General features: G+C 42.4%; 1 protein-coding gene across 4 annotated transcripts in view; it reads right to left on the bottom strand.

Annotated features, from left to right (window-relative positions):
- Nucleotides 1-27,237, bottom strand: part of OSBPL9 (oxysterol binding protein like 9) — a 220,780-nt gene that overhangs the window by 98,803 nt on the left and 94,740 nt on the right. Inside the window, exon 1 of one of the 4 annotated variants that reach the window (XM_077450244.1) lies at nucleotides 26,243-26,395. The exons of 2 other annotated variants lie outside the window; for them this stretch is intronic. In XM_077450244.1, the coding sequence (XP_077306370.1) occupies nucleotides 26,243-26,266 (24 nt within the window). In that variant the 5' untranslated portion in view covers nucleotides 26,267-26,395. Of the gene's footprint in view, nucleotides 1-26,242; nucleotides 26,396-27,237 lie in introns of those variants that run through there. One more of the 4 variants, XM_077450248.1, reaches the window with a different exon arrangement.

Genomic DNA, 27,237 nt, shown 5'->3' on the forward strand with positions numbered 1-27,237 from the left:
ACAGAGCAGCTGCAGGTAAAACTCTACAATGGGATTAGTCGGCATCCTTGCAAAGTATATGACTGATATGGAGAATATATCTTTCGTCAAAAGGCAGGTTTGACTTTCGAAATATTGGCAGTTGTATTACAAACTTGTATTGCCTTCCACCACCCTTCTCCTGCAATTCCAACAGCGATATCTCAGATGACAACAAATGGAAGGACAATATAAGCACCAATGATGGGGCGCAACTCCTCCCAGAGACACCAATGATGGGGCGCAATTCCTCCCAGAGACACCAATGATGGGGCGCAACTCCTCCCAGACACACCAACGATGGGGCACAACTCCTCCCAGACACACCAACGATGGGGCACAACTCCTCCCAAAGACACCAATAATGGGGCACGACTCCTCCCAAAGACACCAATAATGGGGCACGACTCCTCCCAAAGACACCAATAATGGGGCACGACTTCTCCCAAAGACACCAATAATGGGGCACGACTTCTCCCAAAGACACCAATAATGGGGCACGACTTCTCCCAAAGACACCAATAATGGGGCACGACTTCTCCCAAAGACACCAATAATGGGGCACGACTCCTCCCAAAGACACCAATAATGGGGCACGACTCCTCCCAAAGACACCAATAATGGGGCACGACTCCTCCCAAAGACACCAATGATGGGGGGCAAATCCTCCCAAAGACACCAATGATGGGGGGCAAATCCTCCCAAAGACACCAATGATGGGGCACAACTCCTCCCAAAGACACCAATGATGGGGCACAACTCCTCCCAGAGACACCAATGATGGGGCACAACTCCTCCCAGAGACACCAATGATGGGGCACAATCCCCCCCCCCCCAAGACACCAATGATGGGGCACAATTCATTCCAAAGACACTAATGAAGGGGGTTGTTTACTCCCACTGATGCTGGGACTTTTTTTACTCCCAATGGCCACAGTCCAGCCCCCCCAAAGTCTGAAGGACAGTAAGCTAGAGAATTTAGAGAATTTATAAAACCCTGCTTTATAAGTTGCCACTGTTTTAGAGCCTGCCAAAAGCTAAAGTAATTTTAATTAAAAGCACAGTGGTGGTTCTTGTGTCTGGTGAACCATACTGCTGAATACTCCCAGTATCAAGAAGGAGCACAGTGGGCATGAGCAGCATACATTTTTGATGCCCATGAGCACAGCGTCAATATTTAGGAAGACGGAACAAAGTGACAGGTTCTGATCACAAAGACAGAATGGAATGGTTGTACAGAGACTGAACCCTATTTGTATGGTATAATACTATTGTTTTCGGTAATATTAAACTAGCTTCTACTGCCAAACACTAAAGGCTAAAAAATATAATGGGCCGAGAGAGGAATAAAGGTTTTGCCTAATCCCAGGAGTGGCGGCTTTGACTCTTTAATGTCTATGCCAGGAACTTAAACTTTAGCTTTTAAAAGCTTTACAAATCAGCCTCTGGTTTGCCTGCACATTGCTTGATTGCTCAGAGAGCAGGTTGTACAATAAGCCCGGAATAGATTGGGAGGGAGCTAAGAGCTGCCTGAAGTGAACTTTTTCTCTTAGCGATGGGATTTAAGAAGTACCTGAAGGGGTTTCTGTTCAGGTGACATAAAATATTTAATATAGTTTCAGAACACAACTTAAGCAGAACAGGAGATGTTTGACCACTTAAATGTGACCATGAAAAAAAGGTGATAGGATTATAAAAGCTTTATAATCTGGTTGGAGTGTTGATTACAGGTATAGAAAAGCTATTTCAAAACACAAAGTTGAGAAATACGGAAATATGTAAACTGCTAGGTTCCACTTTTGATTTACAAGTGACCCTGTCACTATTGCAATATGACTTACTTTAGAGGAAAAAAAAAAAAGGCTTTGTACTTGCTTTTTGGGTGGTCCGTGTGTTAAAGCTGATCTCAATATTTCCTGTTACTTTAAATAGTTAATTTGGATCAAGCAAACTATTATTTATGAACCAGTAAGTGGTGCACTGGCTCGAAGCGCTGTATGTACCTTCAGATGAAGTGCTGCGTTCTGAGACACAGACTGCTCATCCCACACCCATAACACTGTAGCGTTCACTTAGTGGCGCTCAGTCATTCATAGGCAGCTTTGTATTCTGTGAATTAATACAAAGCTTCCTCTGATTGGCCGAGTCTGAGATTGTGACGCATCAAAAGGAAGCTTTCCCGGACTCTCCCGTCCCACTGAAAAGCCCAGGACCAATGTGGAGCGCAGTGGGAGAACCTAAATTCCTTCCTTGCCTCTGTGACATCAGAAAACGGAAGAGACTTCTGGTTTGGGTTTGTTTACAAGTCATTACCGGCAACTAAAGCAGCCGGTCAAACTAACCAATCTCACAGAGGAGAGCTCTTGAGGTCTGATGGATCCCAAATCTCTTCATAAAAAGGATCTGCCCTGACCCATGGTATCTCGAGGAATGTTGCTCATCCTTTGCGATTGCAAAAAAGGAAGAAAACAAAAACAAAAACACATGCACACACAAAACCCAGTAAAGAGACCGTGTAATAAAATAAAACACAATTTTTTTTCTAAAGTGCCCCCACGTGCATATATAAACTCTGATCGCACCATACATGTAATCACCACAAACGTCAGAGTGAGAGCAATAATTCTAGTGCCAGACCTATTTACCTCCAAACTGGTAGCCTATAAAAAAGTCACCTAGGGATAACTTAGTGTACCATACTTTGTTACCATTCCACAGGCACACGCAATTTTAAAGCTTAACATGTTATGTATTTACGTGGCATATCATCTTTTATATTTTACCAAAACCATTGGGTATTGTATTAGATGCACGAAACTAATGCGCTCCACCTGGCTATTAATAAATGTGTAAAAAAAATATCTGAAAAAAATATATAGATATGTGAACCTAAAAAATTGTGTAAATATGTTGGAAGCCGCCAGCAAAAAAATAGTGATCTCAACACCAAAAGAATATATAAAATGAACAAAAATGCGGCGCTACCTACAAAAACGAATACAATACAGTAATAAAACACATATAGTGCAATAGTGAATCCACCTCACTAAAGTGATAAGTGTACAATGTTAAACCGTAAATACTATAGTAAACAATGAAATAATAAATGTGCATAAATCTTCAAAACGTCATGCGTAAAATAATAGCAAAATACTAAGTGTAAAAATTGCTGAATAAATACTCCTATATGAACAGTAGAAAAATTAACAAATAATGAGTAAAAGGTGCTTCTCTAATAAAGTCCATGCAATTAAACAGTGAGCAGGTATCACAGTCCATGCAAAATAAATATAGTGTTCTCCAAATCCGTGACTGTCCACCGATCAACTTCAGTGCCCAATTTCAGTGCCACAATTCAGTGCACCCCCAGTTTCCCCCAGCCTCTCACCTCAAAAATCTAGTATACAGGCACTGCAAATAAACAGATGTTCACTCGTCCTTAGCAGTCCAGCTTCACCAGAATACCACTGTACATATAGGAATAGTGTTTCCCCAGTATCTTCAAATAGGTGAAATTACCGTTGGTGGTACATAGGAAAGACAAGGGGATGCTCTCATGGGTAGTAATCAACAACAGTGTTTTAATAGATAAAATAAATCACTTACATTCAAGCAAATGACAGCAAACTTCGTAATACAACCGAACTTCCGGTCTCGGCCGCGACCGGAAGTGATGAGTGCAACACCAAAAACTCCCTCCCTGACGCGTTGCGTCACGACCTCGTGACTTTTTCCCTTTGAAAAAGTCACAAGGTCGTGACGCAACGCGTCAGGGAGGGAGTTTTTGGTGTTGCACTCATCACTTCCGGTCGCGGCCGAGACCGGAAGTTCGGTTGTATTACGAAGTTTGCTGTCATTTGCTTGAATGTAAGTGATTTATTTTATCTATTAAAACACTGTTGTTGATTACTACCCATGAGAGCCTCCCCTTGTCTTTCCTATGTACCACCAACGGTAATTTCACCTATTTGAAGATACTGGGGAAACACTATTCCTATATGTACAGTGGTATTCTGGTGAAGCTGGACTGCTAAGGACGAGTGAACATCTGTTTATTTGCAGTGCCTGTATACTAGATTTTTGAGGTGAGAGGCTGGGGGAAACTGGGGGTGCACTGAATTGTGGCACTGAAATTGGGCACTGAAGTTGATCGGTGGACAGTCACGGATTTGGAGAACACTATATTTATTTTGCATGGACTGTGATACATGCTTACTGTTTAATTGCATGGACTTTATTAGAGAAGCACCTTTTACTCATTATTTGTTAATTTTTCTACTGTTCATATAGGAGTATTTATTCAGCAATTTTTACACTTAGTATTTTGCTATTATTTTACGCATGACGTTTTGAAGATTTATGCACATTTATTATTTCATTGTTTACTATAGTATTTACGGTTTAACATTGTACACTTATCACTTTAGTGAGGTGGATTCACTATTGCACTATATGTGTTTTATTACTGTATTGTATTCGTTTTTGTAGGTAGCGCCGCATTTTTGTTCATTGGGTATTGTATTGTGTTTGTGTGCAATAAAATTCAATAAAGTGTATTTTTTTTCCTGGAAATTGGCATTCGATAAACTAGGATAATTTGTGATAAACTGCTGCAACAATATTGTTTAAAAAAAAATTAAAATTATTATAAAAGCTTAACATTCCCCTGATGCCTTAGCTGGTAACAGGCTGCTAAAGGTTTTTATATATTCACCTACCAGGTTCTGTCTGGCTGTTGCTGTGACACCGTTAGGCCTCTTGCACACAATACTCCTGTTGGAGCATCTTTTTCAGGCTTTTTTTTTTATATGTAGTGGCACGCATTTTTACACAATTTTTACGCAAAATTCACGCATGCGCAAACTTTTCTCACATTTTGGTTCTTTGCAATATGTAAATGCATTTGGACACATTTTGCATGCAATCATCTGCATAAGGTGTAAATTATTGACCAAAAATGCAGATTTTCTCTTTTTTTTTTTTTTTACTGAAAGGGGATGTAAACCCTTGTGTTTTTTCACCTTAATGCATCCTATGCATTAAAAGGTGAAAACTTCTGGCAGTGACCGGCCCCACAGCACCCCCGTTTTACTTACCTGAGCCCTGTATATCTCTCGGTGGAGACGTGCTGTCCCTCTCTGCACGGGGTCCCAAAACTTGATTGGATAGATTGATAGCAGTGCAGCCATTGGCTCCTGTTGCCCTCAATCAAATCCAATGTCCAAAAAAACTGTACTGAGCTTTTTCAAGCTGCAGTGTGCAAGAGGCTTCAGGTTGGTGGTTCTAAACTCCTGTCCTCAGGACCCACTAACAGGCCAGGTTTGCAAGATAACTGAAATACATCACAGGTGATATCATTTGCTGCTCAGTGATTGCAGTATTCTAGTCTGCATCTCCCCAAGGTAATACTTAAAATCTGGCCTGTTAGTGGTTCCTGAGGACAGGAGTTGAGAACCACGGCTTTAGGTGGGGGGGGGGGGGATCATGAAAAGCCAGTGATAGAGGCAACAGTACATGCCTTCAACAATCCAGCACATGTGTGAGTTATAGATGGCAGCATGCACAGAGCTAATAAAAGGCACAGCTTTGCTACCATTAACATCCATAAAGTAGAACCCCAACCAAAACTTTTATAGTTTTAATTGAGCAGAGAGGTTAGATCCTCCTTTATGCTCCTATTACAGTCCATGTTCCCATCAGAGGGATCAATCTGTCACTGTTGCAGAACAGAAATAAAAATGAAAAAGTTATATTTTTATGCTTATTGGCTCAAAAGTAGAAGTGATTTTGTTCAATGGAGATACTGGTTCTGGTGACAGACTTCAGAGGCCTACGCCCTTCCCTGAGGCCTACATTAGAAGTGAAGGTATTGCTGTGTAAGATGAATATGAAATCACCCAATCATGCGTGAGTGCACCATATGTACTAGCACATATATCAAAATATGACACCAAAACAGTCCAGCGTAAGTGATAAAATTGTATCTAAAAAATAAAATAAAAATAAGAATATGCCTTAGTTCAGTTCTTCTGTATATGTAGGGACTCCAACACCATGCCTTACTAAAGTGCAGTGTGCTTGATTCTCATTAAACAAAAAAGTGCTTCACCCGAAGTTTCACATAAATTTGCTCACCAGATATCTCTGGCCACAAAGTGACCAACAGGTATGTAATAGAGGGGAAAAAAAACTTTTCTCCTCAAGCTGGGATCCTCCAAGCCAGATATAGCTCCAATATCAATCAAGATCCATTCAATCATGAATGGTGATTGGCAATTCCTCAAAGTATTACACTCTGAAGGGTCAATCCAACACTCCTTATCTGTAAATCTGTGAAGATTGGCTCCCCCATAAACGAGCCACAGAGAGCCAATATAGTGCAACACTTACATGCCAATATAAAGTTCACCAGATAGCAGCACAGCTGAGGGATGAGGCAGAGGCCAGTCCATCATTCGGTGTGTAAAACGGGAAGCGGAAGTGTAAACTCCTGTATGAAGCGCCCCAAGCCTCATTTTCAGTGCATTTCGTGCTCTAGTTCACGTCATCAGGAAGATGATGATGAGGATTTCCTGATGACGTGCGCTAGAGCACGAAATGCACTGAAAACTAGGCTTGGGACCTACCTTCCATGCATTTTTGACAATGAAAAAGAAAACGCACTGGACTGCATGTGGTGTGAACTGGCCCATAATACACATTTAGGAAATGTGAAATGTGAATGGGGCCTTAGGCAACCTTGCATGATCAAAAAAAAACAAAAAACAAAAAAAAACACAACATTAGTTATGGGTGAACACTGATGGTGTCACTGAACACTTTTTGTGGACTGAACATATGGGCTGCTTGCCAGGTTCAGAGCAACAAGAAACAACTCCATTTATTACTCCAGTTTATCAGAAGATGATTGATCGATAAACTATACAAAAAAAAAAAAAGAAGAAGAAATCTTCCAACAATGAAGGTGCTTTGCAGCCTCAGCAGCTTCCACCAATTCCCTATTAAATAATACATGAAATTGTATCTGTCTACCCTTCATCTGACATAAGATAAATGACTACGCTTCTAGGAACACGTCGCTCATTTTTATGGCTTGAAAACATTGCACACTACTGCAATCCATCCATGCAGGGGCTTATCGTTACAAAGCTGTTTGGCATGCAAGAATAAAATCAGCATGAGAAAACAGTTTAGGGATGTAAAAATACACTGTCATAGTAATTATTAAAACAGGCAGATTAACTAGCAATGAACATCTGTTTAAAATGCCTCAGTCATTATCCCATGGACGTAGGACAAGCTGGATGCATAAACCTTAATCCATCAGGGAAAGAGGTTTTCCCAGCCAGGTCCAGAAAATCCACTGATCAGCCTGCTAATGTGCACAAGGGCCTTACACTACCATTGAATAATCTGCCATCTCTCCATCACTCTCTTACTTGTATTTACATGTGAACTGCTTTACTTCTCATACAAGTCAAATGTCTTTGTAAGAGCAACTAAATACAGCCCGATACAACTCAGAATTGAATCAAAACTTAAATCAAAAAAAACATTTTTTCCCCAAAAGAAAACTGCATTTGTACTTGCTTTAATCCCTATGATGCTTGTTGGGTAAGGAGTAAACCGTCAATAGAGGAAGGTGCAAAACAGTAATAGTGAGTCGCCCAACTGGGGTGAAAAGCATCATAAGGGCATTGCCTAGGGCAGGGGACTACGTTAGAAGCTATGCTAACTCATAATATCAATAATAATAACATCAAGCCTCATGTACACTGAGGTTTAGGAGCAGTTGGACGTTTTTTTCAGCTGCTCCTGAACTCTCCTCTTATCTTCTTGGTACATGTACACAGGGTCCTTTATAGTCATTTCTAGGCAGTTGAGTTTGGAGGTATTTTTTGGAACACAAAACAATGTGTTCAGAAGCTGAGTTTAGAGGCATTTTAAGCATCAAACGCTTCTAAACGCAGCTAAATGTGGCAACTCACATTTAGCCGCATTTTGTTTATAGGAGTTTTTCATTTTTGCCTATTTTTAAGAAAATTTGTAATATTTTTTTCAAACGCTTCTGAACGCAAATGCTGCAAAATGCTGCTAAATGTGGCATGTAAATGCGCCAAAACAGACGTTTTAAACGTGGGTTACTATCAAGTTAAATCATTCAGGAGAGGTTGTAAAAACGTCCCGAGGAGTTTCCCTTAAAAATAAATAAATTTAAAATTAAAAGTCAGCTACAATACCGCAGCTGCTAACTTTTAATAATCGGACACTCACCTGTCCCAGGGTCCAGCGATGCGGGGGAACGGAGCCCCGCTCATCCCCCCTCCTCTCGGCGGCGCCGGCATTGCAACTGTGGGCACCCAACTGTGGCTTCACAGCCGGGCACCCACTGCGCATGCGCAGTAATTGGCTGCGCAGTCATCCGAGACCTGTCACATGTCCTAGATGACTGACAGGAGGGAGGGGGCAGAATTTTTTAGGAATTTTAAGCATTTTTTTTGTGTGTGTGGAACACCACTTTAAGCCCAACTCTACAGTTTGACTGATGGAGTGCAAGCCTTGTTTTTCTATTTCCGAAGTCGGATGAGCTGGATTGGCTCTACGGCCCGATTCATACCTATGCATTTTTAGTGCTTTTTGCAAATTTGCACTACAGGACGTTGTCATAGGAAACCATGTTAAATGGACTGCAGTGCAAATCTACAAAATGCAAAAAGCACCAAAAATGCATAGGTGTGAATCAGGCCGTAGGCCCCTCTCACACGAGAGGTCCGATTTGATCTGCCTGTCTGTTTCTCAGGCAGACCCTCCATTCTCCTCTATGGAGCAGCGATTGTAAACGGACCTCCGAGCCGAAAAAACAAAACTGAAGGGGACAGGTGGTCCATTTACACTCAACTGCGGATTGAGCCGAGCGGGCTGTGTCTGGGTCCACTCTGCATAAAACGGAGCAGACAGATTCCCTGCTGAGCAAACCAGAGTTACGTAGAGTCCGGCCTGTGTGAAAGGGGCCTTACAGACCTGCTCCCAAGTAGTAGAGCACCCGGGAGTTAATGTCAGAATTTAAAGTGATGCCGTTCCTTTTTTTGAACCTATACAGTGAGTAACATGGTCACATCATGGATGCATAAGCGATAGGGTGTGTGAGTTACAAGATATGGATATGCATAAATGGCTTTTCAGAAAGGATTTAAGACTATGCATCAATTGACGTGATTATTCTCACCAATATTTCTGCGCACTGGGACAAGTTCCTTTCAATGAGGACCCCCCACCCTGCATCTCAACTCTAAAAATGAAATCTCAGGTGTGCAGCACTAGCAAAGAAAGGAGATTACTAATGTGCATAGCCAGGGAGTACCCAGTTTTGGTGGCAGTATAGAGAAGTACGGCAGTGTAGCGTCTTTCCTAAAGTGTGAAGATAATAGGGATCTGGATTACAAGCTGAGGCTTGTAATCCATACTTTACCATTTCACAGCCTAGCCAGATTATTTAATGCACAAATCAATTACTGTTTTGCATTCAAGTCCCATTGGTAAGTTCAAGTATTCCCCGCAAATTCTGCCACTGACTCCCTTTGCAGCGGATTATATTTGCCCAACAGTTCTGTTTTTCTCGTGTCCTTGCTGCCTGCCAACACAGCACATAAATGCCAGACAGTGCCTTTAGCTCTAGCACAAGATATTGCTGCGGCAACATTATCCTTCGAGTTACTGGGCCTATAGAGAGTTTTAAGTTTGCTCAAGTGTTCTTTTTCTGCTTGTGTTGCACATTTGGCTGCGTTTCCTTTCTCAATAGGATGGAGGGTGTGGGTCCTCGGGCCTACCCTGGAGTCTAGGGGGAGGATGTGTGCCCAATAGATTCCTTCCTCCCCTGAACTGGGGGAAGGGAAGGGGGGTGTCTCTTTGGGTTCTACAGCTGACCATGAGAAGAGGGTCCGTCAGGCCTATTGGCTAGGTGGACCATATTGGGCCTTGCGCCCCAGGGAAGGGCAGGATAGAGTCCTACTTCTTCGGGAAGTGGACTACAGACACACCCTTAAGTGCACTTAAGGTGCATGTGAAAATACATTCAAAAATGTGTACACTTTAGCCTAGTACACACTATACTTTTTTCCGTTCAACTCAGAGGTTTGAACAAAATAAAAGCCGACGGGTCAGGTCAGAACCCCGTACGAACAATCCTAGGTTAGTACAGCAATCTTTCCTGCTGAGCTCCTGTGTTCTGACAGGGGGACACCCCCCACCCCACGCCAGAACACTCTGGGCAGCACTCGGCTGAGAGCGCTGATTGGGAACCATTTGGCTGCTGGTATTCCAGCATGCTTGTCCAAAAAAAGCCAGCTGCCATACAAACAGGCCGAATGTCAGACGGTTTTTATTAAACTGGCTGCTCTTGCTTGGCATTTGACCCATGTAACAGGCTTTAGGCGTTTTTGTTTATGCACACCACCGCGGTTTAAAAGCACTGCAGATCACAGGAGGCCAATATCAATTGATTTTCAGGTACTTTTGCCAGCTGCATGTAAAATGTATTCAAGTATAACTAAAGGATAGCGTGGGGAGGAAATAGAACACATGTTGGGATTTTATTGGTGTCTGTGTCCCCGTTCATGAGATTCAGTCTCGGTTTATGTTGGCAACCTGGTGAAAGTGAAAAATCCCACATTTTAGGGTTGTCACCAGAATATAAATAAGAGGGAAATCTTCCAATGTGGCACTAGTTCTGGTGAAGGATTTCTTCACACTATGTGCCCTGGTTCACATTGGTGTGATTTCACATGCAATTTGACATGTCCAATCAGCAGCAATGGAACAGATCTAAAAAACGGTAAAACGTAGCATTTGCGGTGCCACAACAATTTCAAAAAGTAGTTTCTATACTAATTTTTGCAATTTCTGGGTGCGATTTCCATTGACATCTGTGCAGAAACCCGCACAGATGTCTGAAATTGCAGCCAAAATCATGACTGACACGAGAGAGTGAAATTGTGCAAGTTTCCCGCAGCTCAGTTTGAACCCGGGCTGAAGGGATTTTTTTCTCACTTCCTGTTGTGGTTACTGGACAAAAAGTGAAGGGAAACCTCCAAAATAGGGCACAGATGGTAAATAAATAAAATAAGAACTGACAGGGGCTAGAACTATCCCTTACTCCACCCAAAATCTGAAAAGTTTTGGCTTTAGTTCTACTTCTAAACTATTTCCTTATTCTCCAAAATAATAATAATAATAATAATAATACATACATACATACAATAAACATATATACACAAACATTAACTACTTAATGACCCTGTAATTTAATGGTTTCTTATGGCGTTCCTCCAACTCCTTGCAAAATCCCCTGCAACCTCCTGTACCACTTTTCACCTTCACTTGTTTCAAAAGTTCTGGGTAATTTTCTAGCAAATTTTCTAGTAAAAAAAGAAAAAAAAAATGTAGATTTTTACATGTTGGAGAGAAATGTCAGAATTGCTCAGGTAGGGAAGTGGTTAATGTCACAGTTTTTTTTTTCCATGGAATAAAACCCACATTAACCCAGCTTGAGTTTATTTGCAGCTCTGCCTGTTTGCTTGTCGGTCACTGGCTATACAACATGGTCTTCTGCAAACCCTATAATTGAATTATTGGGTTTATGCCACGGCTGGAGCAAAGAATTTGAAGCCTCAATCTTCAGAACAAGGCAAAGAAATAAAATCATGTAACAATATAGGATTGTAAGAAAGCCTCAAAACCAGCCTGCTAAATAACCTAACATGATATTATAGGAGTCCAAACTGTATGGGAAATGTAAAACGGATCCTTTATAAACTAGCCACATGGAATAAAATAATCACTAGTTGGAAACTAACTTTGGTAAAAATGTATTGTCATTGTGATTAGAGTCAGTACTTGGCAAGGGAAGGGGAGATCTGCACTACACAAAGTCCCCGCATTCCACTCTCAAATTTATGAAGGCAAATATTTTAGGTTAAAAATGGTTCATTATTTAGCATTTACAACAGGTAGAGAAAAAAAAAAAAAAAAAAAACTAAACTACTCTTAAAGAGGAAGAAAACCCTGATGATGGGTTTACTTCCTCTTTGATTCCCTGCAAAGGTAAAGCATAATGGACTACTATGCATCGCATAGTAGTCCATTATGTGTCACTTACCTGACACAGGAGCCAGCGAAGTCACCGCTGTCCCCTGTAGTCCAGAGCCTCCATCTTCTTGGTGGGTCTCGCTGCTCCGGCACTGTCATTCGTCGGAGCTGCAATCACGTCACTCCCGCGCATGCGCACGGGAGCCGCCACTCGCGGCATATGGTCGTTAACTGCGGTGCGCTCAGTGCCCATCTTTCGGCAAATATCTCCTAAACCGTGTAGGTTTAAGAGATATTTCTTAGACCTACAGGTAAGCCTTAATCTAGGCTTACCTGTAGGTCAAAGCGTGTTGTAAGGGTTTACAACCACTTTAAGTCTTCTGTAGACGTGTGGACCAAGACCATTTGACCAATGCCATACTCAATGCCAATGTAGAGGATCATGAGGAACTACTGTCAAGAGAGTGTTCAAGCACACTCACTCATTTGCTGGCTCTGCTTAATCAGTCCCACAAGACCTTCTGGCCGAGGCCACTTGACTTTAACTTCCTCTAGATTCCTATTGTGTCCCTGGGGCCCAAAGAGAAATCCACCCAATGGGACAGCCTCTTAAAGTGGTAGTAAAGATTGCTTTGTGATTTTTACCTACAGGTAAGGCCTATAATAAGGCTTACCTGTAGGTAAAACGAATATCTCCTAAAACGTGCACCGCTTAGGAGATATTCACACTAGATGCAGCCGGTGACGTCACCAGCTCCTGCGCTCTGAAGGTCCGGCATACCGCGACAGAGCCTCGTGCTGGAACCACGCGCCGGAGTGATGTCATCGTAGCTCCAGCCACACAACTTGGGAGTCCGAACTCGGAAAGGAAAACCAGGGGAAAATGGAAGTCTGAAAGCGCAGTCACTTCCAGCGGTAATAGGAGTTCCAAGGTGTGGAGTAACAGATGTCAAATAAAATGGTGGTGTGAAAGGTATATATCAGGGATATGCAATTAGCGGACCTCCAGCTGTTGCAGAACTACAAGTCCCATGAGGCATAGCAAGATTCTGACAGCCACAAACATGACACCCAGAGGCAGAGGCATGCTGGGACTTGTAGTTTTGCAACAGCTGGAGGTCCGCTAATTGCATATCACTGGTATATATGGTATCCAAAACTGGGTGGATGCTGCCTTCCTCAGAATGGGGTAATCCGAAAGGAACTACAAGAAAAAACAGAAATGGAAGGCGTGCACACCTAGTGCATTACCAAAGATAATTTAGAAATAAAAAATGTTTTATATATAAGTGGGTACTTACAAAATGCAACTGACAAAAGGCCATAAAAACAATGAAAGGACTTGCACAGAAACCCGGGGTACAGCCAATGCATTTCGGGGCCACACCCCCTTCCTCAGAGCTAGGCTAGTCTTGCACCATGGGCAAGCACTTTTATAGGGAATGGTGGAATTGAAAAAAGCCACACCTTTTTCCCACCCCCTTGAGGGCGTGTCTTTTTTGACATACAATTTTCAATTCCACCATACCCTATAAAAGCCCCTGCCCATAGTGTACAAGACTAGCTTAGCTCTGAGGAAGGGGGTGCGCCCCCAAAATGCGTTAGCTGTACCCCGTGTTCTGTGCAAGTCCATTCATTTTTTTAATGGCCTTTTTTCAGTTGCATTTTGTGAGTACCCACTTTCATATAAAACATTTTTATTTTTAAATTATCTTTGGTGAAGGACTAGGTGTGCGCACCTTCCATTTCTGTTTTTTCTTATAAGTATTTCATAATGTCCTAGTAATGCAGTAACAGACTCATGTGAAAAAATGCACCTAGAAAACACATCAAATATGTACCACAAAGATTAATCAGTCTGGTAAGATTCCTCAGTGAATAGGGAAGCAGATGAGCGAATGCTAAAAGTATCCAACTACAGGGGTGCAAAGGCTCATTGATATTAGTCCCTTAAGCTGACCATAGATGGATCCATCTAGGAGCAGGCTGGTTGTACTGAAGTTGACCAATCAGACTTCAAGTGATATTAAAAAGGCTATTTTTTTTTAAATAACAAACATGTTATACGTACCTGCTCTATGCAGTGGATCTGCACAGGGCAGCCCGGATCCTCCTCTTCTCAGGTCTCCCACCAGCACCCCTGGCTTCTCCCCTCCTGTTGAGTGGCCCTAGAGCAAGCAGCTTGCTATGGGGGATACCCAAGCCACTTCTCTGCATGTCCATTCACATACAGAGCCTCTGCTCCTCCCCCCCCCCCCGCCTAATTGGCTCACTGGCTGTGATTACAACCAGCCTGTTTTTTTGTTCCCCCCCCTCCAGTCTCTTGTTGCCGGCAGCTATAGCCGCCAGCAGTGATCATTGTATTCTGAAACCTCCCGCTGTCAGAATACAATAGCTCCACCGGACAGATTCCCACATTAAAGCCTCATACACACGATCGGATCACTTTCCCGTGGATTTCTGTACAAAGGGCGCTGGCTGTGAACTTGTTAAGCATACACACGATCATACTTTTTCAGCCAACTTTCACCAAATAACGTGTTTTTCTGCCCTTTACCGCCACCTATGGTCAACTTCTGTATTGTTGTCTGATCTTTTGCATTGGTTCTGAGCATGCGTGTTTGTAAAGTCCGATGGCTTTTTGTACACACGATCGGACTTTGCTCCATCGGACTTATGTTGTCGAAAAATTTGTCCATTTGCACAGCCAACATTTGTCCGATGAAAATCGAAAAAGTTTGCACGATGGAGCGTACACACGGTCCGATATTTCCTTAAAGCTAATTTGCATATTTGTTGTCAAAAAGTCCAGTCGTGTATACAGGCCTTTACACTAACTGTATTTATGGGGAAAATCAAGCAATTTTCATTCCTGCAATCTGTGGTTAATGTACGGCCTGCTTTCGTTTTACTTACATTTCCAAATTTGACATTTTGTTCAGCCACATCTTGCACGATGTTATTGCCTGTGGTTGCCATGAAAATGAAAAGCTGAAATAACGGTAGCAGTGACCCATATGCAAGTCTTCATTTTGAAAAAGATGGTGAAAAATCTTATGGTCTGCAGTTTGGGTGTAAAAGCTTTTTATTTTGGCTAACCTGGACGATAAAACTTCAACCGCCCATATCAGTAGTAAAAATAAAGTTGTTTCCACACTTTCTAACAGAACATTCAATTACCAAAGACTGAACAAGAGTGAAGCATTGCAGAAACATCACTACAAGGACATTGAAGATACTTTATGACCACAAGGGCTTGATATTTTGTGCCGGATGCAAAAGCAACTGTGGAACTTTTCAAAAACATTCCTTGAACACTTTAAGGGCACTTTCACACCAAGCAGTGCTGGGCATTGGCTGTAAAGCGCCGCTATTTTTAGTGGTATGGTTTTTGTTTTCAATGGGCAGGGGTGCTGTGGGAGCCGTGCACAAACCACTCCTACAGCGCCTCAAAGATGCCGCTTGCAGGACTGTGAGCGTCAATCCAGCGCACCGCTCCAGTGTGAAAGCACTCGGGCCAGGCCTACATATTGTAGGGCTCTGCCTCCAGCTGAAGCAACTACAATGCTGGTGACATAAAGATCATGTGATTATTTGCATAAAGCTGGTCATACACGGATTGAATTGTAATCACTTCCTACTGAATCGGATGGAAATTGACCCATAAGAGGCTCTGCCGGCACCACCTGGCTTCAATCTAAAGATCGGAGGAATCGGGCAGAAAATTGACAGCTGCAAAGTGACTGTTTAGCGTGGATGGAGCAATCTATGGACCGATTTTAGCTTTACTTTAATGAGGGAGCTTGAGAGGAGCAGTTTTTAACTCGTGGTAAGAAAAGTACTTATTTTGCTCAACATAACACTGTTATTTGATAATGCGATGTTAATGTTCTATTAACTCATGCGAAATGTAAATTTTAATGATAGATCCATTTTAAATAGGGTTTCCATGAACTGGAAAATGCAGGAAATGACAACTAACAAGTACTGAAATAAAAAAATAATAAAAAGAAAAAACTGAAAGAGAAATGAGCTGTTGAGGGGGAAAAAAAAATGTACGGTTACTGGACAGAAGAAGCAGTTCATTAACACTGGCAGAGGGGTAGAAGGTTCATGGCAGACTGATGGGGAATAACTAGGGGCATGAACAGATACCACCCCCAACCCAGTCTTTTTCAAAAGCTTCCCTTTCTGAGCAGATTTTTTTTTTCTTTGTGCTGAGAATTAGCTTTTCTATATCTATATCTCCTTTATTTTCACCCAGTGATACACTTCCTGCCCTAGGATGACACTTCCCAAGAGGACAATAGAAAGTCTATGGGACAGCAGCTAAAATGTGCAAAAACTGCAGATATGCCTGCACTGCGGCCAACAAAACCAAAGCACAGCAGTGTGAAGCTGGTCTTACACGTCAGCAAAGGACCTCTGGCAAACCATGTATTCTTTAGCACTCACTAAAAAACTTTTACACACACACACACACACACACAAAAATGTTTTTCATAACACACCTAAAGGAAATACAACAACGTTACAATGACAAGTGAAAATAAGAGCACCAACTTTTAGACAAGCTTTGAACGAGGATACTCGGAATGTGTGTCCTTTGCCCCCTGGGTGGACTTTGGAGACTAAAAGGTGTACTGAGAGGAACAACTTAGTGCACATATATACATTCAGCACTGCATTTCTTGTTACACGCACACACAACTCCATGGATTTTTTTTTATTATTCTTTTTTTAAGAAACATTATAAAAACTGATTTTCAGCCTCATTAAAGAGGAAGTAAAGGCTTAAAAAAAAAAAAAAACGCCCTGTAAGGCAAAGGCATAATGAACTAGTATGCATAGCATAATAGCTCATTATGAATAACTTACCTGAGAACGAAGAAATCCCCCGAAGCGGTCCTCCATCTTCATGTCCGCCGCTGCCATGGATCCCGGAGTGACTTTCGGGTCTCGCTGCTCCGGCGCTGTGATTCGCCGGAGCAGCGATGATGTCACTCCCACGCATGCACACGGGAGCCGACACTCGCGGCATATCGCCGCGATCTGCAGCCTGCCCAGTGCGCCTGCGCGCCCTAGACAGCGGTGGCTGTCTTCGAGTAAATATCTCCTAAACCGTATAGGTTTAGGAGATATTTCTTGGACCTACAGGTAAGCCTTAATCTAGGCTTACCTGTAGGTCAAAGTTTTTTGTAAGGGTTTACAAACACTTTAAACTGCTGCTGCTTCACTGTTCAATCACCAGAGAAAATAAACATAATTCTCCAGGTTGGCGGAGGACTGTATGCAAAGTAATGTAATGCATTATATGTATCTAAACCTGTGGGGTTGATTTAATAAAGGCAAATAGACTGTGCACTTTACAAAGTGAAGGGGCACTCTGCAAGTGGAGTTGCTCCAGAGCTTAGTAAATGAACAGAAACTCTGCTGACTTCTATCATCTAATCATTTTTTATTTTCCTTGAATGTGATTAGGTGTTCTTTGCAAAGTGAAGCTTTACCTCATTTACTAATCTTTGGAGCAACTGCTCAGCAATGTCGGCACCCCAGCCAACACCACCATTTGTGGGTAAGGGAAGCCAGCAGTGAAGACATTTGGCTTTGCATGCACAAAGAGATTGCGCTCTCTTACTGGCCCGGCAGCGGGGGAAAGAGCAGGGAGAAGCAGGTAGCCAGACTTCTGACAAGGTACCGCCATAGCAAGGTCCAACAGAAGTGGGGACAGGGTACCTGTCAAAAACAGGTACTCACTCCCCACCGAAAGGTGACAAATGTGGCACCGGAGGGGGGTTGGGGGGATCAGATATGCGGAAATTCCACTTTTGGGTGGAACTCCGCTTTAAGGCCAAACAGCTATTGTTGCCAATTATTGCCAAAACAGGTCTGTGGATATAATAGCAGCAGAGCTTCACACCTATACCAGGCCAGACTCATAATGTAAAAGCTGGAGTCTATTCTGAGCACTGATGGAGAAAAATGTTTGACCCACTTTGGCATTTTAAGCCTCCAAAACCACAGTTTACAGTCATAGAAATCATTGTACAAAGAACGCTAAAAGCTTCAGCCAGGAGTGGTATTGTCTGCATTTTCACATCCTGTTTATCTAGCCGGGCCCTTTCAGAGCTCACCTCAAATGGTTTGCTCAAGCAAAACACACAAAAAACAAAGACATTGTTTCTGATGAAATGCGAGTACAACCACACCAAAGTACAAATGACCTGAAAAGCCCGACCAACACTGATACAAAATATCATCTTTCCAGTCTTCCAGAATCAATAAGGCCCCTTTTACACAGGCGGATCAGGTTTTCTCAGCAGGGGATCTGCCTGTTGATCCCATGCCGAGTTGAAAGGAGATGAGAAGGAAGATGACAGGTCAGTGTCTGCTCCGCTTATGAGGAGCAGACACAGACGCAGCCCGCTCTGCTCTATAGACAGAATGTAAATGGACCAGCTGTCCGTTTAACCCAAGTGCCCTCGGATCTGGCCAGAGGGGAACAGATCCCCTTCCATTTGTTTTTGCTGAATCAGATTGAACGGAGGCGGGTGTAAATAGACACAAGTCGGTGTACATTCACCGCTCCATAGTGAAGAATGGAGGGGTCCAATTGTGCCTGTCTGAAAAACGGACAGGTAAACCCGAATAGACTTCACATGTAAAAGGAGCCTCTTTTCAGAAACATTCTGGGCCATGTTTCCCAATAGACTTCTATTGTGAAGACTATAAAAATGAAGGTTTAGCAAAATCCCAACTAAGGCTAAACTTAATCCCACTTTAAGCCTATACTTACCTATTCTGGGGTCGGTCCGGTCTAGTTTCCAACGGCAGCTTCTGTGTAGAGAAGAAATCGCCGACAGCGCTGCAGAGCCTGGGAGATGTCACCCACACCTAGGCCACCACTGACAACTGATCATGTGACCTGACCAGAGCGGCTTCAGATTAGGCAAATATACAGATCTTTTCTTTACAGGATTAGACAGAACAGGTTTAGAAAGGGGGTGGGAGTAGGTGTAGTCTTTGTTCGGACTTCACTAAACTTCCACTTGAAAAGCAAGACTCTAGAATACATAATGACAAACAGGCTGAGTTCGCCGGGATCTGCATCAAACGCCTGCCAGACGTCAGGTGGTTCCACAGTGCTTTCAAACACTCGGAGGTGGCATGATGAGTGAAGCAATAAGGTCACCAGATATAACGGATACTTGGATGAGTGTCAAAATATCTTTAACTTGGCGAACAAGCCCAGTATAATGCAACAAAGTTCTGCTAGCTTTACCATGACTTCAATAAATAATCTTTACACAGTCAGAAGTTCATATTCAGCATTTTTTGTGCAACCACTTTGGCCATTCTTTAGAAACTTGGATGAAGGGAGCAGTTGCTGATCTCTCCTTCCAAGCATATGCCTGTATACTATACGCATGGCATGATTATGATAACACCGGCATAAACTCAAGTACACCAGTGCATAGACATTCATGTCCATGGGAGGCTCTATACATGGGGGGGGGGGGCACCCCCATTTAAAGTGATACTAAAAGATGCAATTTTATTTTATTTTTTAAAATAAAAAGATGTTTTACTTGTTTACTCTGTGCAATGATATTGCACAGAAAGGTCCCTAACCTCCTATTCTGGCAGCTCCCCTTGGGGCTGGCAGCTTATCCTTCCTCCAGGTGCCTCCTTAGTAAGCTGGGAGCGAAGGAGGCACCTGTGTGTGCACCCTCCAGAGTTGGGCTGTGTGTATCCATAGACAATCACAGCAACAAGGTAAGTCCATACACAGGTGTATAAGAAGTACAAGTCCCAGCATGGAAGACGAGAACACCTTGTGAACAGATGAATATCAATCCACTGATGATTCTGAGTGACAGGCCTGCCACCAGCAAATCAATGCTCTTACCAGGTAAGATGGGCCCTGGAACTAACGGAAGGTCAAACACGTTTGCATCCACAATGGGATGGAGATGATTTGCCAACACAGCAGTGGAACTGGATCACCCAAGACGAGTATGAGAAAAAAATAGTTTGTTTTTAACTCTGTTTAGTCATTTAATAAGATCATCCACAAGTAACAAATCTTGTGAAGCAGTGGCACTAAATAGCGCTTATAACAATCGTTATAACAGTAAAAAGATAAACCAGAAATGGCAGCGGGTGACATCCACAACATAGCTTCCCTCCACCCCCTGCACATTACATCCTATGGGACTTTGTCAGCGAGGGCCATCTTTTTACTGGCATATTGATGCATGAATGCATCCATTAACTGTATAGGGAGGTGGCATGGTTAGAGGGAGTGGCGCCTGTGTGCCCTTAATGGGCGGGCCGCCCTTGGGGGTAGGCAACCTTAAAGTAGAACTAAAAAGACAAAAAAATATTTTTACTGTCCGTGTTGTAGCCGTTAGGGAGAATCACCCTCTCTATCTGTCCTGTTTACAGTTGTCATTGAAAGTGAATGTAAAAGAAAATCCCAAATGTTGCTGTCCCCAGAATAGTAATAGAGGGGAAATCTTCCAAAGGACATACTAGTTCTGGTGACACCCCCCCCCCCCCAAGGAATTTCCTTATTATGCAGGGATTTCCTCTCACTTCCTGTTTGGCTATGGGGCAGGAAGTGAAGGGAAATCACTGCAGTGGGACACAGATGGCGAAAAAAATTAATCTCACAGAGGTTATTACCCTCCTTTGATCTATCCAAAAATGAAAGAAAACGTTTTGCCTATAGTTCTACTTTAACTACTTAAGGACCGAGCCTCATTTTGAGATTTGGTGTTTACTTAGACTCCTTTCACACTGGGGTGCTTTGCAGGCGCGACAGCTTTAAAAATAGCGCCTGCAAAGCGCCCTGAAAGAGCTGCTCCTGTGTCTCCAATGTGAAAGCTCCGAGAGCTTTCACACTGGAGTGGTGTGCTGGCAGGACGCTAAAAAAATAAATAAAAAAAAAATAAAAGTCCTGCAGGCAGCATCTTTGGAGCGGTGAAGGAGCGGTGTGTATACCACTTCTGCCCATTGAAATCAATGGGCAGTGCAGCTATAGCGCCGGGAAAAAAAAGGGCTGCTGCAGCAGCGCTTCGCGGGTGGTTTTAACCCTTTCTCAGTCACTAGCGGGGTGTAAAAGCAGCTTGCTAGTGGTTGAATAGCACCGCAATATTGACAGTAAAGTGCCGCTAAAAATTGATCCATCGCCCCAGTGTGAAAGGGGTTTAGAAAAAAAAATTTAATGTTTGGGGGTTCTAACACCCTAGAGAATAAAATGGTAGTTGTTGCAATACTTTGTCACATATTTGTGCAGCGGTCTTACAAGCGCACCTTTTTTTTTTTCTTTTTTTTTTTTAAGAAAAAAAAAAAAATTTAAATTAAAAAATAAACTGTAAAGTTAGCCCAATTTTTTAATATTGTGAAAATATAATGTTACGCAAAGTAAATTGATACCCAACATGTCACGCTTCAAAATTGTGCCCCCTCGTGGAATGGCGACAAACTTTTACCCTTAAAAATCTCCATAGGTGATGTTTAAAAAAATTCTGCAGGTTGCATGTTTTGAGTTACAGAGGAGGTCTAGGGCTAGAATTATTGCTCTCACTCTACCGATCATGGCGATACCTCACACATGTGTGGTTTGAACACCGTTTACATATGCGGGTGCGATTCACATATGCATTCGCTTCTGCACGCAAGCTGGGCGGGACGGAGCTCATTAAAACATTTTTTTTATTATTTTAATTTCAATTTTTTTAATTTTTAAACTAGTCTTTTTTAAAAAAAATAAAGAAAATTGTGTCACCTTTATTCAGATTACAAGGAATGTAAACATTCCTTGTAATAGGAAAAAGGCATGACAGAACCTCAGATCTCATATTTACACTAAAACTTTGGACCCACTCTGGAGATCCTTGGTGTGCTGGTCACAATTTTTGCTTTGACATGGTTCGAGCCATTGGTCTCTATAGCACCCACTTAGATGCACAGTCATTTCTACAGGAAGGTGTGCATTGGGTTTAGTGCGTTTCTTGCGACTTGAGCGCCAGAGAGTGTAAAGTTGCAGAAAACTTACATCAAAGTCGCACTTCAAAGTCACAGTAGTGTGAACCTTGCCTAAAATATTTGTGTGTTTGTGACGGACATTCCATTACTTCGTCCTGTCCAAAAGAGGAAATGATGAGAGAGGACGAGGAGAATGATGAGAAATCTTCCCAAGAGCAACACAAACGGAAATAAAACGTGACAGATGCTCTATCACTACCCTGCTCTACCCCAGGGAAATAAAAAAATAAAAAAAGTCTTGGCTGAAGTTGGGCTTTATATTATCTCCCAAAAACGTAAGGAAGTTTTTATTGCCCAATAACTTAATCTTTGCCAAAGTCAAAAGGTATAAAAAAAAAAAAAAAGGCAGCAATCAAAATGTGTCAGCTCCAAAAACACACACAAACATTCTACCCATCACACGTTACATTCGCCCGAGATCCGATCAGAGCACAGAACGAATGTTTCTAGCAAAGTCCATCTACTCTTCCCTTCAATCAGTGCTGTAGACTGCCTGTGGATACAAACCAGGCACATCCGAATGAGTCAAAATGTTCAGAACTGATTAATACCGAGTCACTTCCCTTTTCTCAATCCCATGACTGACAGACAGGAACTTTACACAAGCCATACAAATCCTGAAAAAACAATACAATTATTTAGCCCTGTCAAATGCAGATATTTTCTATGAAGAACACACATAAGACTTCCAGGAGCATTCAATGTGTCTTCAACTCCTTCATTCATATTCATTATTATTTGCAATTTTCCTGTTAAGTACTACTGGTTCACTGAGCAGATCCTCATATCTGGTCCAGCATGTTGGTGACAGCAGTGGTCATCAATCTTTTGGACCTTGCAGACCACTAGACTCACAATATTGAATCCCGCAGACGACTAAAATTCATTTTACATGCCTTATTATACACATAATGCTCTGACTCTCTGCATCACACTGCTGCCTTACAGACTCCGTGGATTTCATCGTCTTATCCAGCCATGTGCTTGAGCTCCGTGCTCCCTCCCACAATCAGTGATCAGTGCCGCTATTGGAAGCCCCTCCTTCACCTCCCGCCATCTGCACTACTCCTGGCACCTCCCTCTGGGTTCACAAGAGTCAGAACTACAGAGGAGGTATCAATGCGCGCTGACAGTATTGACTGCAAGCACGCAATGAGAACACCAGTGGAAACATTGGGTGGTATATATGCATCACAATGTTAATTTCTGGCAGAACCCCTGAGGACCACCAACATTTTCTCACGGACCACAGACCACTAGTTGGTGACCGCCGGTCTACAGCTCTGAAAGTAAAAAAGGTAATCATGACATGACCAAAAAAAAAAAAAAAAAACACTGAACGAGGACCCATCGCCACCTATTAATATGGACTAAGGGGTAAATAAACAAATTAGTCATAGTTACCTATATCCTTGTGACTGAAACTGCATATTTACCATTTTTCTGCCTCTGAGCTTCTGGTCCCGGTTCCCGTGCCATCATCTTGAAAATGTCCATGATACTGCACAGGCGCAAGATGGAGCACTTGATGTCATGCGTTTCATCATGTGCATGCGTTATACAACACTATATGCATCTGCTGGAAAAACACTTCTCTCCCAAATAAAAGCATATTCATACGCCACAACCTCAAAATGAGGTACATATCGTGCTTCATCTTTCACATGCGCAGTATGACAAGAGCTTGACGTTTAAGCCGGCCAGAGATGGAGGGATTTTCTGTCCTGCAAGCATGAGTTCCGAATATGAATTCCTCCCATGGAGCCATTGTGTACACAGTGATTCCTGCTAGTGGCTATAATAGGTGCCATCAATAATTGCATGTGAAATACGACAGACTGGTAGTACCCAAGTTGATTGATCAACTTGGGTACATTCAGTAGGGTTACCACTTGTTCTTCAAGCCAAATCCAAAAAACTTTAGCAGCGCACAGTATTTATTTTGGGCACTTCCAAAGACAATAGCTATGCAGCATGCATAGTGACCCCTCACCCTCCTGTCAGGAGCCACATTCCTGTTTAAAAATTGTGTCCAGGTTTCAGGCGGACTGAAACCCGGACACATGATTCAAAACCCGAACTGTCCGGGTGAGGACAGGTGACAACCCTAACATTCAGCCTGCCCAATGGTGATGTTGCCCAGTAAAATCCCAGTTTTGCAATCATCCTAGTTCACACTGTTGCGTTCAATTCCAGAGCTTTCAAAAAAAATAAAAAATAAAAATACAATAATACTACTAATAATATATATATATATATATATATATATATATATATATATATATATATATATATATATATATATATATATATATATATATATATATATATATATGTGAGCTTTTTTTTGACTGAACGCACAAACATAAAAAACAAAAAAACAAAAAAAAAACAGCGGACTGGAACATATTACAACGCACTAAAATGAGCGCAAACACACACTGAATGTGGGGATTGTGATGTGAATTAGACCTCATTAGAAAACATACCAGCAAGTCTACCACTTTTAGGAAGGTTGGCTTACCCAGCTGAACATGCCAATCATATTGAAATATAATCCCTGACATATCTATGATATTTAGCTTTGGGGACCTACCATCCTGGATATCCAACACATGGATGTTTATTGAAGAGGACTTGTCCTGTATTGGTAATCAGTCCACACAAAAACAAATATTTCAACTTTGGATTGCAGCCAACGGGGTATGCAGTATGGCATGTCCATAAATGGATCGGAATTTACCCAGTTCAGTGGGACTGCCCAAATTTCGATCCATGTGTGGCCACTGAGGTTGAACAGAAGTTGAACTACTGATCGACATCAGTTCAACTAATCAGTTTGTATTTTTGCATAATAAGTGCTGCAGGCTATAGACTGCAGTGCTGATCTGTGCATTCTGATGGTGGGGGAAGTCTTCCTGCTGTCAGGATACATTGACACATAGGGGAGGATTCCAGCATCCACATCGAGGGTATGGATGGGGGAGAACAAGAAAAAGTCCAGGTGGCTGCCCTCCAATAAAAAAAACATCTTTACTGTAATAGCAAAACAGCATTAAAAAAAAAATTAAACAATTAAAAAAAAAAAGCACACAAAGATTTGGTTGCTGTTTTGATATTCATTTGGATGCGTTTTTTTTATGCCATTTTGATATTACAATAAAGATGGTACTTTATCGTAGTGCAGCCATACAGACTTTCTTGTTCTCGCTGATCAGCCTGACGAGCCTGGCTTTGCACCTGAGACGGGAGTTGTGTGGGATCTGCAGGCTGAGATGGAATGACGCTGGTTTGCTTATGCGGATGGGGAAATAAGGTCAGTTGGGTCTTGGATCATTGGTCAAAATGACCCATGTATGGCCAGTGTTAGCCTATAACAGTGATGGTGAACCTTGGCACCCCAGATGTTTTGGAACTACATTTCCCATGACACTTATGCATTCTGCAGTGTAGTGTAGCTTCATGGGAAATGTAGTTCCAAAACATCTGGAGTGCCAAGATTCGCCATCACTGCCCTATAACATTAGAATTACTCCCCCTCGGTGTGGCAAAGAAAAACATTTCTGACCACAGAAGAGATGCCCACCTCCAATCACATAACTGGCATTTCTCGAACTTAGCTCCTGAACTTGATTTTTGTTGGGCACTGACATCTACTCTTTAATTAGGTCCTAGAAGTGGCAATTTACATATCTGCAGTGCAAGAATTGTAGCTGAAAAATGCACTGGTTTCATTTGGTGGTTTTATGAGCTCTGCATCATAAAACTTAATTAAACTGTCCTGTAATCCTGCAGACTAATACAGAAAGTAGCGGGTGACATTTAGAATGATATGAATATATGCATATGCATTTGCAAGAGTACAAAACAAGTCTATTAACATAAACGAGGACTGGAGCACTCTGCCACATCCGTCCTTGTGTGACCTCCTGAGAATTTAATAAACCTCATCACAATTACTGCACACAGAGAGAAGGGGGGGGACTACTGAGCTCCATTTTATCTCCTTCATGTCCCCGTATCTCATGCTGCTTTACAAAAGACACACAAAAACAAGGACAGGACAATGGCTGCTGCCATTACTTACGCTGCTGCAGCCTTCCACAGCCATTGTGATTACACTGCCCTGCGCCCAGATCTCAAAATCCTCATCAACGACATGCGTGCTTTTTACTTACAAGCTGCAAGCATCCAGCTACTTCCTCTCTGCTCTTCCACTGACCAGCAGCTGCTCGCCTCCCTCTGCAAAGCTATTGGCAGTGTGCAGGTTACATATCAAAAAGATCTGTGTTCATTGGACTGTCAGATGTCATGTGACCCCAGTGTACAATTTAGCAGTACACTGGGGAACATGCCAGATTATATTCTCATTAGTTTCAGTTTAGTAATCAGTCCAGATCTCCTATCAGACACAGTTTTGCACTCAGAAACCTCACTGCAAACAGAAAGAAAAGCTCTGCAGCTACAAAATCACTGGAACTGGTATTAGTGTGGGAAAAAGAAGAGCACAAAATAAAGTCTGCCTGTGTTGTGCCATAGCAACCATTCACATGACATTCACTGGTGAGCCCCCTGTTGACAATGGTGCGACTTATCATGCGATTTGAATTTCAAATCACATGATAAATAGCACACCATTGCTGGCAATTGAATCGTTCATGTCGCAGCGATTATGAAAAAGGTTCCTGCACTACTTTCTAACAATTTCTTTTTGCGACTTGCATAGGCTTCTATTAAATGAAGTCACAAGAGGCAATTAAATCGGCAGTGCAAAATCGCACTGATGTGCAACTTTGCTATCGCGCCGAATTAGTGTAAATTTAAAGTCACACCGGTGTGAACTAGGGCTGAAAATCTGAATAGGGTTGGCAACCACAGACAGTCGGGGTAATAGCCTAGTACACACAATGAGAAAATCATATGCAAAGGTTTCAGTCTGAATATGGAGCTGCGTCTGGCCGCTCTAAGGCTCCAGTCACACCATGGCATCCCAGATCGCGGGCAGAATCATGCCGATTCTGAATTGCTGCAAAACGTGGGATGCCCGGCACCCAAAAGAAGTTCCGGAACGTGCTTTTACCA

This window comes from Lithobates pipiens, unplaced genomic scaffold (assembly GCF_037356315.1).
Source record: "Lithobates pipiens isolate NorthernLeopardFrog02 unplaced genomic scaffold, aLitPip1_a1.2 Scaffold_23, whole genome shotgun sequence".
Lineage (NCBI taxonomy): Eukaryota > Metazoa > Chordata > Amphibia > Anura > Ranidae > Lithobates > Lithobates pipiens.